Source organism: Mobula birostris, chromosome 15, assembly GCF_030028105.1.
Source record: "Mobula birostris isolate sMobBir1 chromosome 15, sMobBir1.hap1, whole genome shotgun sequence".
NCBI lineage: Eukaryota > Metazoa > Chordata > Chondrichthyes > Myliobatiformes > Myliobatidae > Mobula > Mobula birostris.
The window spans coordinates 53369797-53386298 of record NC_092384.1 but is presented as its reverse complement, the minus strand read 5'-3'; the positions used below and the strand labels follow the sequence as shown (position 1 = coordinate 53386298).

Below are 16502 nucleotides of genomic sequence, written 5' to 3'. Positions count from 1 at the left end.
TATTCTTCTAAACTTCAGCGAAACAGGCTCAAAATCATCAAATGCTCCTTATACGTTAACTCTTTCATTCCCAGATTCATTCTAGTGAACCTCCTCCGATGCTAGCACATCTTTACTTAGATAAGGAGCCTGTGTGGTCTGACCAATGCCTTATAAAGCCTCAAAAACACATCTTTGCTCTTATATTCTAGTCCTCTCGAAATGAATGCTAACATTGCATTTGCCTTCCTTATCACAGACTCAACCTGCAAGTTTAGAGACTCCTGCACAAGGACTCCCAAGTCCCTTTGCATCTCTGATTTTTTAATTTTCTCTCTGTTTAGAAAATAACCTTTAACTTACCGTAAGATGGCGATGTGTTAAATTGCAGCGGCTTCTACAGAATCAACCCAAGATGTTATTGTCCTTTTTAAACATATATTTTACGATCACAAAACCCTGTTGGACATTAAGAATTTAAGGTATTGCAGGTCTACCGCATCAGTGAGTTGCTCATTGGCAGAGAAACCAAAGGAGTTGGACTTGGTGTGGATTGTGCTGCTACCTGCATCAGAGAAGCAGGAGTAGTCGGTGCATGAAAGCTGTGGGCACTCTTAACAGCAAGTGATTGTCTTAGTTGCTTTTCTTGTGACTGCAAGACCCTGTTGGACATTGTTAACATAGAATGATGCAAGTCTGAGTCACTGATTTATTGGCAGATGGCGGGAGAGCTGCGTAGCCTCAGTCATAGTGAGCACTAAGCCTCAAGCTGCAGTGTTGCCTGTTTAGAGTTGCACATGAGAGGCAGTGAAGTTGGTGCACTCCGCCGAAGGCGGTATGGTGCGGCATCCAAACTAGAGTCTGTGCTGCCACCCAGTGTTCAATTAGAAGACGACAAGCTGTATTATTGTTTGGCTGCAGACCACTCCCAACATTCAAAGACTCAGGGTCCTGGACTATATTTTATTTTGTATGACTGTACTTTACTGTTATCTTATATGTGCTATATGTGCCTTGTGCTGTGTGCGACTGTTAGTAATATGTTTTGCACCTTGGTCCGTGAATAATGCTGTTTAATTTGGCTATATTCATGGGTATTCTTGTCTGGTTGAATGGCAATTAAACTTGAACTTTGAACTTTATTTCTTCTATCAAAGTGCATGACCACTACACTATACTCCATCTTTACCCATTCTTTGGAATTTCTTTGCCCATTCTTCAGACTTCTTTGTCATTCTCCCAATCTGTTGTTGTCCTTCTGCAGACATCCAACTTCCTCAACGTTACCTGACCCTCCACCCATCTCAGAATCAGAATCAGAATCAGGTTTATTATCACCGGCATGTGAGCCTTCAGGCTTCTGTACCTCCCACCTGATGGTAACAGTGAGAAAAGGGCATGCCCTGAGTGCTGGAGGTCCTTAATAATAGACAGTGCCTTTCTGAGACACCGTTCCCTAAAGATGTCCTGGGTACTTTGTAGGCTAGTACCCAAGATGGAGCTGACTAGATTTACAACCTTCTGCAGATTTGTATCATGATCTTCGTATCATCTGCAAACTTGGGCACAAAGCCATCAATTCTGTCATCCAAATTGTTGACACATAACAGCCCAACAGCAACCCTGCAGATCACCATTTGTCACCAGCAACCAACCAAAAAAGGCTCCCTTTATTCTCACTCTGTCTCCAGCCAATCAGCCAATCTACCATCCATACTGGTATCTTTCTATGGATTTTAATCTTGTTAAGCAGTCTCATGTGCAGCACCTTGTTAAAGGCCTTCTGAAAATCCAAATAAATAACATCAACTGACTCTCGTTTGTCTATCTTGCCTGTTGTTTCTTCAAAGAATTACAATAGATTTGTCAGGCAAGATTTCCACTTAAGGAAACTATGCTGACTTTGGCCTGCTTTATCAAGCACCTCCAAGTACACCGAAACCTCATCCTTAAAAACATCTTCCCAACTACTAAAGTCAAGTTATTTAGCCTATAATTTCTTTTCTTCTGCCTCCCTCCCTTCTTAAACACTGAAGTGACATTTGCAATTTTTCAGTCCTCCAGAACCATTCTAGAATGGTAGACAGAATATAAAGTAGGGAAGTGTATGGTCATTCTAGTATTCTTGAAAGATCATTACTAACGCTTCCACAATCTATTCAGCTACCTCTTTCAGAACCCTCGGGTGTAGTCCAGGTTACTTATCTACCTTCAGACCTTTTAGCCTCTGAAGCACCTTCTCCATTGTTATAGCAATTGCACTCATTTCTGCCCCCGACACTCGTGAACTTCCAACATATTAATAGAGTCTTCCACAGTGAAGACTGAAGCAATTTATTAAGTTCATCTACCATTTCTTTGGCCCCCATTACTATCTCTCCTGCATCATTTTCCAGCGGTCCAATATCCACTCTCGTCTCTCTTTACTCTTCATATTCTGATAAAAACATTTGACATTCTCTTTGATGTTTTCGGCTAGATTATCGTCATACTTCATCTTTTCTCTCCTTATGTTTTTTTAGTTGTCTTCTGTGGGTTTTTAAAATCTTCCCAATCCTCGGACTTTTTTGCAAAATTATATGCCCTCTCTTTTCCTTTTATGCAGTATTTACTTCCCTTATGAGCTGATGTTGCCTCATCCTCCTTTTAGAATTTTACTTCATCTCTGGGATCTATCCATCCTGCACCTTCCAAATTTCCCCCAGAAACTCCACCCATTGCTGTTCTGCCATCATCCCTACTAGTGTCCCCTTCCAATCAACTTTGGCTAGCTCCTCCCTCATGCCTCTGCAATTCCCTTTACTCCACTGTAATACTGATACATCTGACTTTATCTTCTCCCTCTCAAGCTGCAGGGTGAATTCCATCATATTATGATCCCTGCCTCCCAAGGGTTCCTGTAGCTTAAATACCTGAATCAAATCTGGCTCATTACACAACACCCAATCGAGAATTGCCTTTCCCCTAGTGGGCTCAATCACAAGCTGCTCGAAAAATCCATCACATAGGCCTTCTACAAAGTCCCTCTCTTAGAATCCAAAACCAACCTGATTTGCCCAATCCACCAGCATATTGAAATCCCCCATGGCTATCGTATTGATATCTTATAGCCAATATCTCAAATGCATATGTCAAATTCCCTGGATATACCAGGGATATACCATGGTTGTTAAATGCCCTTCATTGAAAGTTGCTCATGAACGTTATTACTAACTGATTTGGCCTAGTCATAAAGGACATGGATGCCCGGTTTTGTATGTGGCAGGTAATAAATCAATCAATGCAAAGAACAATCCTAATTGAATGTATTCCCAATCTACCTTTTGTAAGTCCATCTCTTCTTGACTTGAGAAGACAAATTCCCATCTTCACAGAAAGGATACCCTCCATAGTGTTGTGTAGCACTACCACTGTGTTCAGATCAAAGCAATTATTAAGTAGCAATTCGCATCTGGAAATATGGGACATTGTGGGTAATCCTAACACACTTGTCACAATCTACAACCTTAAGGACCAATATATCCCTGAAACTACCATTCTTATTAAGCCAGAGAACCAAAGCTGATACAAAAGGGCATCCTGAGAACAAGACAAGGCTTGCATAATGACTAAATACTAAACTGAAGTTCCAGTACTGACTCTTACATGCACACTAAACAGCACAAGTAGTTGCACAATCCACTAGTTAGATCAAAACTCTATTGTCCTACATGCAGTCTTGAAGTCTGGTGGACAAGTAAAAGCTGATCAAATAAGTTTGCTGACAATGCAATGGTAGATGGGAAACCAAATTCACATTGTCTCTGTGATGAGTCTGCCCCAGGTGCGCTGGTTTCCTCCCACATTCCAAAGATGCACAAGTTAATAGGAAAATTGGCCACTGAAAATTACCCCGTGTCTATCCGAATGGTAGGAAATAATGTGAGTTGGTGAAAATGGAGAGAGAATTCTGTGCTGTATTTCTATGATTTTAAATTAGAAATGGAACAGAAAGTACAAAAGACAAATTGAGCATGTGTGAAATTTGAGGCGGTTCCGTATGGGAAGAATAATAAAAAAATATAACTCAAATTGTGCATGACTATAGTATCTTAAGTGTTCAAAGAGATTTGTATACCCCTATGCAAGAAAAACAAAAGCAATGACTTGCTTGACTCCAATGCCAAAATGACAAATTCTGACCTTCATTGTAGGGGGAATAGAACAGTCTTGCTTCAACTCTACAGGGCAGTGGTGATATCTCCACTGTGCATAGTTTTGGTCTCCATATTCAAGGACAGATATACATGCATTAAAGGCAATAGACACATATTTACGAAACTGCATGGGACTAAGATTGCATTGGATATTCTCTAGCACAGGGGTTCCCAACCTGGGGTCCACAGAGCCCTCAGTTAATAATAGGGGTCCATGGCATAAAAAAGGTTGGGAACCCCTGCTCTATTGTTTGCAATAAAGAAGCAGCCTTTTTGAAACATTGCAAAACGCCAGGGTAGATGCTGAAAGAGGTTTCCTCTAGCAAGAGTGTCTTGAACCTGAAGAACAAATTTTTAGGAAATGGGATCGACCACATAAGAATGAAATGAGGAGGAACTGCTATTCCCAGAAAATTGTGATTTCTTTTTAAAATGTTCAAACCTAAGAATTGTGGATGTTGAGATATTAAGCATAAATTAAGGCTGAAGTAGAATTTGGGGCTATAGAGAGAATCAAGGGCATGAAAACCAAGCAGAAAAATTATACTGAGGTCACAGATCAATCACTCATCACTGAAGTTCTTCATAGAGTCCAAGAACAGTCCTATTTTCAACCAACAACTTGGGTGCCTAAGGCAAAGCTAAGGAATTCAAAACTATATTTATTGAAATCCGTGTAAGTATCGTTCTGAGTTCCTTCCCATCTCACAAGCTATCTTCAGCAATATTTTATACACAGAGTGTGTTAGGTGCCTGGATCATGCTGCTAAGGGAGACGGCAGAAGCAGATACAATAGCAATGTTTAACATTTGGGTTGACACGTGGTCACATGCAGGCAGTTCATATTAGTTACAATGGCATTATAGTTGGTGCAGACATGGTGATCCTGAGACTGGGCTGTACTGCACTATGCTGCATTTGACTTTTTTAAAATGAAGCACCCTGTTTCTAAATGCAGTATAAGACCCTTGACCATCTTCAAACATGTAATGAATAAATGGCAGTAAGTATTTACACAATATGAGTGCTGGACAATATTCATTTCTAACAAGAAAATCCAACTATCCAGTGTTAAATTTTCAATGGTATTACCTTTGCCAAGATCTACACTGTCACCATCCTATCACCACTAACTAGGAAATTAGTTGGACAGGCCACATAAATATTGATGCTATAAAAGCATCAGAAATGCTATCTGATTGCAAACGACTCACTTCCTGACTCTACAAAGCCTTTCCTCTGGAAAAGCCTCTAGAAAGCAAAGTCAGGAGTATCTGCACATGTCCAAGTCCAGCATTATTCAAGATCATCCACAACAAAGCTGCCTGCCTTAATGTCATTTTCTAAAGAACAATTAGGTATGGACAATAAAAAAAATACTTTGCCAGTGATTCTATATACCATGTAGCAATAGATACTTTCTCTCATCATACAAAGAGCATAAGTGGCAGATAGAAAAGTCATCCAGCACAGAAATTAAAAAATAAACAAGTGCTCAATATTTTGTGCAAGTTTTTATTTTAAATTAAAAATGAACCTTACCCTTTGATCTTCTTCCCACTGCCTTTGCTCATCTTCATTCTCAAAATAAATGCCATCTTTACTTTCTTCCCTTCTACCTAAATTGATTTAAGATATTTACAGTTTAATCTAACACAGCAAAACAACAATCAAAGTTGCAAGGCAGGGATTTTTTTTTTTTTAGCCATTAGTTGATTATATTAAACTTCCAATTCATATTTTCTCAAATTTTCTGCATGCTCTGCACAAAATTCTGTATCTTGATAAGGAAGCATTTCAGATCACTAATATGGTTGTCTGTTGAACTTAATAGCTGCCTTCATTTTTCCATTGAGAAATTCAATTTTTATGATAGTTTATCTTTGTCACCTCACAAGGGATGTTACTGCTCTGAAGAGGGTGCCGAGGACTCACCAGAATGTTACGTTGGACAGAGTGTTTCAAGTATGAGGAGTGACTGGCTTTATTTTCTTGGTGTGAAGAAAGCTGATAGGGACACACAAAGGTGTATAAAATTATGTAGGGCATAGACAGTAGTAAACTTCTCCCTATAGCAGAGGTGTCTATAATCAAGGGGCTGCTTTAATGTAAACAGCAAGAGATTACAGAACATTCAATCGTTTTCTTTTAACCTGGAAGTGTTTGAAGTTTGGAATGTACTATCTGAGAGGGTGGTGGAGGCAGAAACTTTCACATGCTTAATATCTAGATTAGTACTTGATAACAAGGCAAAAAAGACTAAGTGCTGGCAAATGGACAAATAATAGATGATACTTGATGGTCAGCACGTACGGGGTAGGCTAAAGGGACTGTTTGTGCTGTATGACTCTGTGACTCAGTTAAGTCTCTTGGTTGACCAACCTTCAGAAATAAATAGTTTGGATCAGTTTCCTTGAGCTTAGAAGAATGAGGGGTGAGAGAGTTTCCACCAGCAGGAAAGTCTTGGACAAGGGGACAAAATTACAAGGGGCTGTTCATTTAAAACTGAGGCACAAAGGAATATCTTTTTGCAGAGGGTAGTGAATCTCTGGCATTTTAACCATCCACAATGAGTATTTAAAGTATTTGATAGATCAAAGAAAAAGGGTATTGAGAAATGGCAAACAAGTTGAGGCCAGCATAGATCAGCCACAATCATATTAAATGGCTTGAAGGGCCTAATGGCCTATCCCTACTCCTATTGTGGTGCGTTCTAAAGCCATCAAGGTAAAGATCTCCATTACTGAGACCTAATTCCAACACAGCTAAAAGTCTGAAAAATTAATAAGCTTTTAAAATAACTATTTCAATAACCAGACAAACTCCTGGAAACAACAGGAATTCTGCAGATGCTGGAAATTCAAGCAACACACATCAAAGTTGCTGGTGAACGCAGCAGGCCAGGCAGCATCTGTAGGAAGAGGTGCAGTCGACGTTTCAGGCCGAGACCCACTCCTGGAAATATACCTTTGCCTTTAGAAAGTCGAGGTGTTGCTCCCAGATGTCTTCTGTCATCAGCCCATTCATTGTATTTATATGATGGCGTCGGTAAGGGTGTATCCTCTTCATAATGGTTCCTTCTAGATCTGAACCAATTAAGACATCTGAATCCAATTACTTAATATTTTTTCTTCACATTCAACTACTTAGCTAAAATTTTTATCTGACAAGGCAGTAAGCTTCTAAACTACATAAACTAAAGATGGCATATATATACAAAACATTGTATTTTTGATTTGTTAGGCATTGTAATTATTTGATTAATTAATATATAAACATTATACTAGATATAGATATTGCAGCAAGTCTCTAACAATGTGAGTCTTTTTAGCTCCAAGAAGTAACCAACAAGCATCTTTAAATCATTAAATTTTTGTATGTCACAGATAAGCATAATCTACACTATCTCAAATAGTTTACAATAAATATCTTTCACCATACCCATGTTTACACCTACGCCAAGGTATCATACAATAAATACTGCATTGAGGAATCAAAAGCTACTGTACATGCAATTCCTCCCAAAGATCCAATATGTATTTGTGTGATCCTTCCATTGTACTTCCTACTCCCTAACAGCCAAATGAGCCAGCGCTGCCCAGTTGCACCCATCTGCCCAATTAACCTACTAACCCGTACAACTTTAGAATATGGGAGGAAAGCAGAGCACCCGTTGGAAACCCATGCGGTCACAAAGAGAACGTACAAACTCCTTACTGATAGCAGTGGAAATGAACACAGGTCACTGAGTACGACTATAATATTAATAAAATTCAATAAAAACATCTTATATAGATATTGTATTAAGCTACACTCCAACTTCACCGATTAACAATGAGTTAGATAAATAGTTACTATATGAGTTGGATTTGAGATCAGTTCGCAAAACACACGATGTACACAGGCTCAAATATTGCTGGTCTATTTGCCTCGTCTACCCATAGGGATGTGTTTACTATGGGTAAACTATTTAAATTGTTAGTTCCTCAACAGTAAATCACTGCTGCAGTCATTACCAGTGTCAGATGCTTTATCAACAGCACCAGTCATAAACAGTAGTATCTCCCCACCACCGCCCCTCCCGCTCCCCCCATCGCCCAAGAGGTTCTTCTGGAAAGCTGAAACAGCAGCAGAATCATAGTATTAGAACTTATACTTAAAAGTAGCTTTCTTTTTTACATACCTTTCCTTATCACGCCTATCTGTGTCCCGACCTGAACTTCGATAACTTCTTTCACTTTTATCCAAATCCCTTTGTGAGGGAGTAGGAGATGGAGATTCCCATTGAGATCGATGTGAATAACTTCCATACCCACTGTCATCATCATCCCAGCTAGATCGGGAAGGAGTAAGAGCATCTATAAAACAAGGCAATTTCAAGTGACACAAAACATTAAAATCAGGCCTGTTTCATTTTAGTCTAAGCCACCAAAGTATCCTCTGCTCACATTCACTCTTTCCATATCTTCTAGATGAAAGAGCTGGAGCCAAAGAGCTTATTGTAGCTTTGGCAATGCTGGTGGTCAATATGAAAATGTTTAACAATTTTCCTCTATTTTCCTTTTCTCCCCCAAAGCAAAAGAAAAACTGTTAAATGAACTATTCGAATGCAGAAGGTAAAATCCCCGAACTAGAGCCCTTATGTCCACAGATGTTAAGATAATCTAAAATACAGGAGGCACCATTAATATATTAGAAAGAGAGCAGAGCTAGCAGTCTGCTGCAAGACTAAAGATTTCTCAATATTTAAGAAAGTCACTGGAATACATCCAGGGAACTAAGAACATTATTAAGCAAAAGTAAACTAAAAGGCCCTTCAATTCATATTTTCCAGTTAACAAGATCATGACTAATCCTGTGCTTCAAATCCACTTTCTAACTTCATCCCCATATCATCTGATAATCTTTGCCCAAATATATCACTGACTAAACAACGGGATGACCTGTTGGGGCACCCTTTGACAGAAGGGTAGTGCAGTCTGATGTGACCAGAATGAACATTAAATTTTCCTGAATGCTATTGGTATCGCTTTGCTTTGGAAACTGAAGGAGAAAACCTCAGTTTATCAAAGAAGAACAACACATAGCAAAGCATATATAGCTGCTCCTCATTTAACGAACAACACTTTTGATGGCATTATTTCTGGTTTATCTGCCACCCTTGTGCCTCTCGTTGTCATTCTGGAGACGTGCAGCCCTTTCATCCCCCGTCTCTTCATCTCTTCTGTTGTTTGTTGTTTGTCTCTGATCCTGGAGTCGTGCAGCCCTGGCCTCATCAGATTCTTGTTCTCTCCCTTTCCTTGCCGCTTCCTGACAACATTTGGCGTCATCTCTTGAACATAATGTCCCCCTTCCCTTTCCACGCGGCATAATTAGGCTGACCATTTTTTTTTACCCTAATGCTGGATAGAAGATACAAAGCAGTAACACCAAAGGATGCTGATTATTCTTGATGATGTGGTTGGTGCTCTCCTAAATGGACGTGATATAGTCACCGCTGTCTTTTGACTGCAGCAAAGGGTTTTATGGGTGTCTTGAAGTATGTCATTACAATAAGATTTAATTATCACTTATTGATGGGTGACAGTTAGATCTGTCCCAATCCTGCACATGCTGATGGTGGTGATTAGCAGAATGTGACCCTGCGAAATAGAGCTGCCCTGCCCTTTTGCTCCGGTAGGTGTCGCTGCTGAGACTGGCCATGCGCATGCATTGGGCTGTCGCATCCGATTTCCATTATGGCCAATTAGGTCTCGGGTTAAAAGGGAGCCTGTTCATTTTGGCGAATGAGCAATTTTATACGAATATATAACCCTAAACTTTGCCTGCATTCTGTAAGTTAGCGCATTTTAATTCGACATAGCCAAAAAAAGTGCTGCTGTAATGCATCGTTTGCACTATTTGCAGTTCACAAACAAACAGACAGACACAGCATGAGAGTTTTAGTAGTATATCACTGATTTCAGCCTTCAATACATTCAATGACTGAGAGTCTACCACAGTTTGCGAGTTAGAGAATTTCACACACTTACAAACCTTTATCTCATTAGTTCAATCCTAAATGGCAAACTGCTCGTCTCATATTTTATTTAGGGATACAGCACGGAACAGGCCCTTCAAGCCATACCTCCAATTTAACCCTAACCTAATCACAGGAGAATTTACAATGACCAATTAACTTATTGCCTAGTACATCTGTGGACTGTGGGAGGAAACCAGAGGACCCAGAGAAAACCCATGCTTTGCAAAGGAAGGATGACATCAGAATTGAACTCCAAGCTCCGACACCCTAGGCTGTAATAATGTTGCACTAACTGCCACACTACCGTGGCATCCATCACACCTTTGCCACCTAATTTACCTTTCAATTTTTCTCACAACCTTTTATGACAAAACAAGATCATCTCTCAAATTTTTTGCAAAACTCCAGTGAACAAGGGGCAAGTTTATTCATTCTCTTCCTGGAGTGCAAACCCCCTCAACCCTAGGTAAGTTAGCTTAACTTCTATGTTAGGAAAAATATTAGAGAAAGAGAAAATGTAGATCTCATAGCAACAATTAGGATTTCAAAGAGATAGTCATTATTCAATGTTATTAAATTTCCCCCCTTGGTGATAGCATGCAATGGTATTGTAATATAAATAATTTACTTAGGATATAATAATCTACCTTAGGATAAGGCAGTACATAATAGACTGGAAAGGTCAATCACCTGGAATTAAAAGGCAGACCTTAAGAGTCAAAAATGCAATATCTAAATTGCAGGTGGAAAACATCAAAACAAAGGAATAATCTGAACCTTGAACTGGGATACACAGTGTAAGGATAAAGAGCTAGCCAATTAATACTGAGATGCCAGGAAACTATTTACCTAAAGAAGTCATGAAACATTAAAATTCTCAACTACAGAGAAATGCAGAACTCAAGTCATTAAAGATATACAAGGCCCAAGACAGGTTTTTAGGTGTGAAGAAAATAACAGATTTAGTGTAGCAGGAAAGAAAATGGAGTTGACATCAATGTTACATAAAATAAATAGCGATCAGGCTCAAGGCTTACTAACCTACCCTTACTACATACTTAAATTCTTTTTGCGTCAATACTCCGCATTATTGACAATAGAAAATAGAAATAAACAAATCTGGAGAACAGGCAAATCAACTTCACATGGATATTTGAGAGCTTTTATATTTGGTAAGAATAATAGATTATTTGGAAAATCAGAGTAAAGTAGCAAAAGATCTCGATGTGGAAATATATTAATCATCCTGTCGAATAAGGTCATTTAAAAGGATTTATTCCCAGAGGGCAAAATCTGAAAATAATTAAGTTAAATTTGCATTAAACTTGAGTCTTCAGTTTTCACCATTATTAAAACATTGGATTGGCCACAACTGGAATATTGCACTCATTTCGGGAGATTTCAGTTATCTACAAAAGTGGAGGTTGTTCTAATTGGAATAGAATTTAATGAGGTATTTAAAAGCCTTGAAAGGTATAGACGAAACAGGAAGAAAAAAAATAAATAAGCTAATTGACAGAAGAGCCAACGCCCTTCAGAGATAGAAACAGGGTGACAGGCAGAAGAAACCAAGTTGACATGATTGAAAAATTTTTGACTTACATATTCACTGATTAGGGTCTGGAATGCACTTCCAGGGGCAGTATTGGAGGCAGATTTAACTGTAATGTTCTAAAGTATCTGAAGGGAAAGCATTTGCACAGCTATGAAGAAATAGCAGGAAAGTGGAACCAACTGTATTACTCCTACATACAGCCAGAATGAACTCAATAAGCCAAATGGTCTCCTTTGATGGTGTAACCATTCTGTGATCTGTGAATATGGCAGTAAAATCAGACATTAATTACATGAATCATCACTAATGTCTCTTTTCCTAGCCACTCTCATAAGAACATGGAATCTCAAGAAACAGGTCATCTGTTCAACGATATTCGCACTGCATGAAAACTGCACTCACTTCCATATAAAACTGAGACACATCTTTCATTCTGAATATTGCTCACCTTTCAATCTGTGCCTGGGCGTGTCTGGTTCATCCCTTCTGCTGCTTCTGCCTCGATCAGAGCAGCTGTCTCTATAACCCCTCTCACTTCGCTCTGACCTATCTTTGTCCTTTAGTCTAGAGGAATTGGACCTGCTGCACTCGCGATCATCTAGAAAGAACAAAACAAATGTTACCTAGATGAAACTATATCACATTTTTTCCCCATATAAAACCAAACTACTTATGAAACTTGTATTTTGCAGAGGTAACAAAGTAGCAAAGGCTCACAAATGGTTGAAGCAAATGATTATAAATCATCTCCAAATCCAATATACTACAGTACATCACTTATTGGACTGATTGATGAAATGGAACATCCAATATTCAGAATTAAACAACATTGTATTACAGCAAAGTTAGAACATAGTGCAAGCAAAACACACAAAATGCTGGAGGAACTCAGCAGGCCAGGCAGCATCTATAGAAAAGAGTGCAGTCGATGTTATGGGCCAAGACCATCCTGTCTCAACCCGAACATCGACTTTACTCTTTTCCATAGATGATACCTAGCCTGCTGAGTTCCTCCAGCATTTTGTGTGTGTTGCTTGGATTTCCAGCACCTATAGATTTTTTCTTGTTTATGATTAGATCACAGTCCATATGATTAGCTAAATTAAGACACTTTGAAATGAAAGGAATTCATAAACTTCAATATAATGGAATTGAAAAAATAAAATGGTACTTGCTACTTAACTTAAATATTCTCAGTCCATACCAGCATATCACCCCAATCCCATCTTGTTTAATTTTGCACATTCACCACTTAAGTTGGACTTTAAAGAGCCTCCTGAAAGTCAATAGTTTCCCTCATCCATCCTACCAGTTAAACCTGTTCATAAGAGCAAGTTGACTTTGTCCACTCCCATTAATGCTACTGGGTATCGAGGTAGACAGTCAACCATCACCTTTCTGAGTGACTGTGCAGTCAAGAGGGGACAAATGGCTATATCCAGTTTTTAAGCACTTAAGTTGAGAGATAGGTTAACATAAATGTTATCAAAGTCCCTAAATGGTAGCAGCAAAATTAGGTAAAATGATGCAGAAAATTTAATCCACCATGACAAAGGTACTCACAACACCAATAAAAAGTTAAAAGTTTACCTCTGTCCCTCCTTGATTCTCTATCATGGTCCCTACTTCGATCCCTTTTCTTTTCCTTATCATTGCCTTTTGAAGAAGCATAAACTCCATGTTCTCGGCGATCCCGCTCTCTTTGTCGATGCCTTTCCTTGAATTCTTCACTAACCCCACCTGTGTGTGAGGGTGTCTCCGCACCAGAAGTACGATAATATCTACACGAAAAAGTTCACTTTTTGACAATGCTCACGCGAATACACTGCAACAATTTCTATTTAAAATTAACTTAAATAATAACCATACAATTATTCTAGCCAAATTTTGAAGTTGAGACAGGATTTGGACTCAATTTTTCTGCCAACAAATACCCAGATATTATGCATTAATTTTGGCAGTGTTTTGGAAAATTTTGTTTATATTTATGCTAAAGATTAAGCACAATCCACTTACTAAGTTAAACCAGAACTAGGTACCAGCAATAAACTAGTCACACATAATAGTTAGCAACTGTACACATGCCACATGAAGTTGTCCTGGTCCTAAATGCCAGAGACACTGAGGCAATAGGGGCTTCTGCAATACATGTGGAAATTGACAGCGGTTTTAAGGGTGCGAAGTATGAAGGTGGTCAGACCTGCAAATGAAAAAGCTAAAAAGAACACAACAGTTTGCTAAACTACATGCACTGGATTCAACACCTTTCAAACTTGTCATAGAGTTGTACAGCATTGTTACTGTTCTTGCCTCCATCATCTCCTCTGGCAACTCATTCCAAATACTAACTACTCCATATATGAAAAAAATTACCCCTCGATCCTTTTGAGCTTCCTCCCTTTTACACTATGCTCTTGGGTTTTAGGTATACCTGCTGTGGGAAACAGGCTCAGGCTATCTACTCTTACCTAACTTCTCATAATTTTATACATTTCTGTCATTCGCTTTCGTTTCCATCGCTCCAGGGAAAAGAGACCAAGTTTATCCAATCTCTCCTTATAACTAAAGCCATTTAATCCAAGCAACATCCTTTTCTGCACCCTCTCTAGCTTAATCATATCTTCCCTGTAAATCGACGACTACAGTGGAACACAAAAGTGCGGCCTAACCAACACTGTACAACTGGCATTCCAACTCTTGCACTCAACACATCAGCCAATGAAGACAAGCAAGCCACACGACATCTTCATCATCTTGTCTCACTATGTTGCCACTTTCAAGGAACTCATATGTACTCCATTGATTCTGAAAGGCAATATGCTATCAAGGTTTCTTCAAGCATTCTGAAAATTTCACATCTTCTTATTCCAGACCACATATCAATTGTGTTACGTTACCATGCTCAAAATCGTAAGGACAGATGCTTTGTGTAAATGTGGACATATAATGAAGCAGAAAACAAAACAATATTGTGAACATTAATTGTATTATATGTAACTAAAGAGTCTTACCTCTCCTTTTTACCAGCTTTGCCAGCTTTGCTATCACTGTCATCAACAGGGGCAAAGTCTTCCTTTCCCTCTTCCCAATCTTTGTATGATGACACTTTGGATTTCTTCTTTTCCTCCTTTTCTTCTTTTTCTTCTTTCTCTTCCCGCTCTTTTCTCTTCTGGGCAGCCAGTTTATCAAGCCCCAGTAGTGAGGTCTTTGGTGCTGGGGCACGGAAGATATGCTGATCAACGGTGGCACTCTTCTTTTTTATTATCAATCCCCCAATCTGACTGCCAGGGTCACAGCCCTCCAACCTATGAATGGCATCATCATCATTCATGCCGGAAAGTAACAACACGTAAGATCCACTATGGTCTCGTCTTGATGGGATTCAATTAAAGGCCCCTAAAAACAGATTATAAAGATCATTAATGCAAAGATACACAAAATTAGTTACAAGATTGCTGCTTTTATTCTATATGAGCACAACTACTATTAAAACTTCAACACTGCATGCTTAGAGATGATAACTGCACTGATTCATTAATCAGTAAAATGGGTTATCCTATATTTTGGAGTATATCTAAATGCAGATGTACAGAAGATCACATGTTTGCCAGTAATCTTTCTTTCTTTTTATTAATTTCAAAATACAGAAACAAAACATAGCAATAATACAAATAATAGGAGATATATTGTTACACTTAAAAAAAGTAATTGCAAAACCAAGTAGTGGAAATTAACAAAGCTCCCAAACATGTAGAACTAACCACGGATAATACAAAGCAAAAAAAAACTGGAAAAAAAAATGAAATAGAAAAAAAAACGAAACAAAAAAAAAACCCCATCCCCAAAGAAAAACAAGATTAATCAACTAAACTAAAAGACTTGGGCAAAACTAACAACTTAAAAATGGAAAAGAAGAAAACCTTAGTGTCGACGACTCCATTCCCCTCCAACAACAGTACAGAGAGATAAAACAAGTTTGGAAATGATCAAATTACATCAAATGAAAATGCTGAATGAATAGCCTCCAAGTTTTTTCAAACTTAATGGAAGGGTCATAAACTGCACTTCTAATGTTCTCCAAATTCAAACACACCATAGTTTGTGAAAACCAATGAAATACAGTAGGAGGGTTGATCTCTTTCCAGTTCAACAGAATGAACCTTCTAGCTATTGAAGTAAGAAATGCAATCATCCTTCGTGATGAAGAGGTTAAATTATTTAAGTCTATCATTGGTAGTCCAAAGATAGCAGTAATTGGATGAGGTTGTAAGTCTATATTTAGGACCGTTGAAATAATATCAAAAATATCTTTCCAATATTTCTCCAACAAGGGACATGACCAAAACATGTGGGTTAAAGAAGCTATCTCGGAATGGCATCTGTCACATATTGGATTAATATAAGAGTAATAACGAGATAGTTTATCTTTGGACATATGAGCCCTGTGCACTACTTTAAACTGTATCAATCTATGCTTAGCACATACAGAGGATGAATTCACCAACTGAAGAATTTTAACCCATTTTTCAGTCGGTATATTAATCTCAAGTTCTCTTTCCCAGTCAGCTTTAATTTTATTAGAAGCATCAGGACATAGATTCATAATTATATTATATATAATTGCTACTATACTTTCTTGAGAGAGATTTAGATCTAATATTTTTTCCAAAGTGTCCATTGGATATGGGTGTGGAAAATTAGGAGAGACAGTAATTAAAAAGTTTCTAATCTGTAGATATCTAAAAAAGT

General features: G+C 38.4%; 1 protein-coding gene across 1 annotated transcript in view; it reads right to left on the bottom strand.

Annotated features, from left to right (window-relative positions):
- The window catches only part of dhx38 (DEAH (Asp-Glu-Ala-His) box polypeptide 38), a 102521-nt gene that overhangs the window by 69454 nt on the left and 16565 nt on the right, over nt 1-16502 (bottom strand). Inside the window, exons 2-7 of the mRNA XM_072279820.1 lie at nt 14765-15149; nt 13344-13534; nt 12202-12351; nt 8360-8534; nt 7144-7262; nt 5719-5795 (exon numbers count right to left, since the gene is read on the bottom strand). Coding sequence (XP_072135921.1) covers nt 5719-5795; nt 7144-7262; nt 8360-8534; nt 12202-12351; nt 13344-13534; nt 14765-15084 — 1032 coding nt within the window. The 5' untranslated portion in view covers nt 15085-15149. The remainder of the gene's footprint in view (nt 1-5718; nt 5796-7143; nt 7263-8359; nt 8535-12201; nt 12352-13343; nt 13535-14764; nt 15150-16502) is intronic.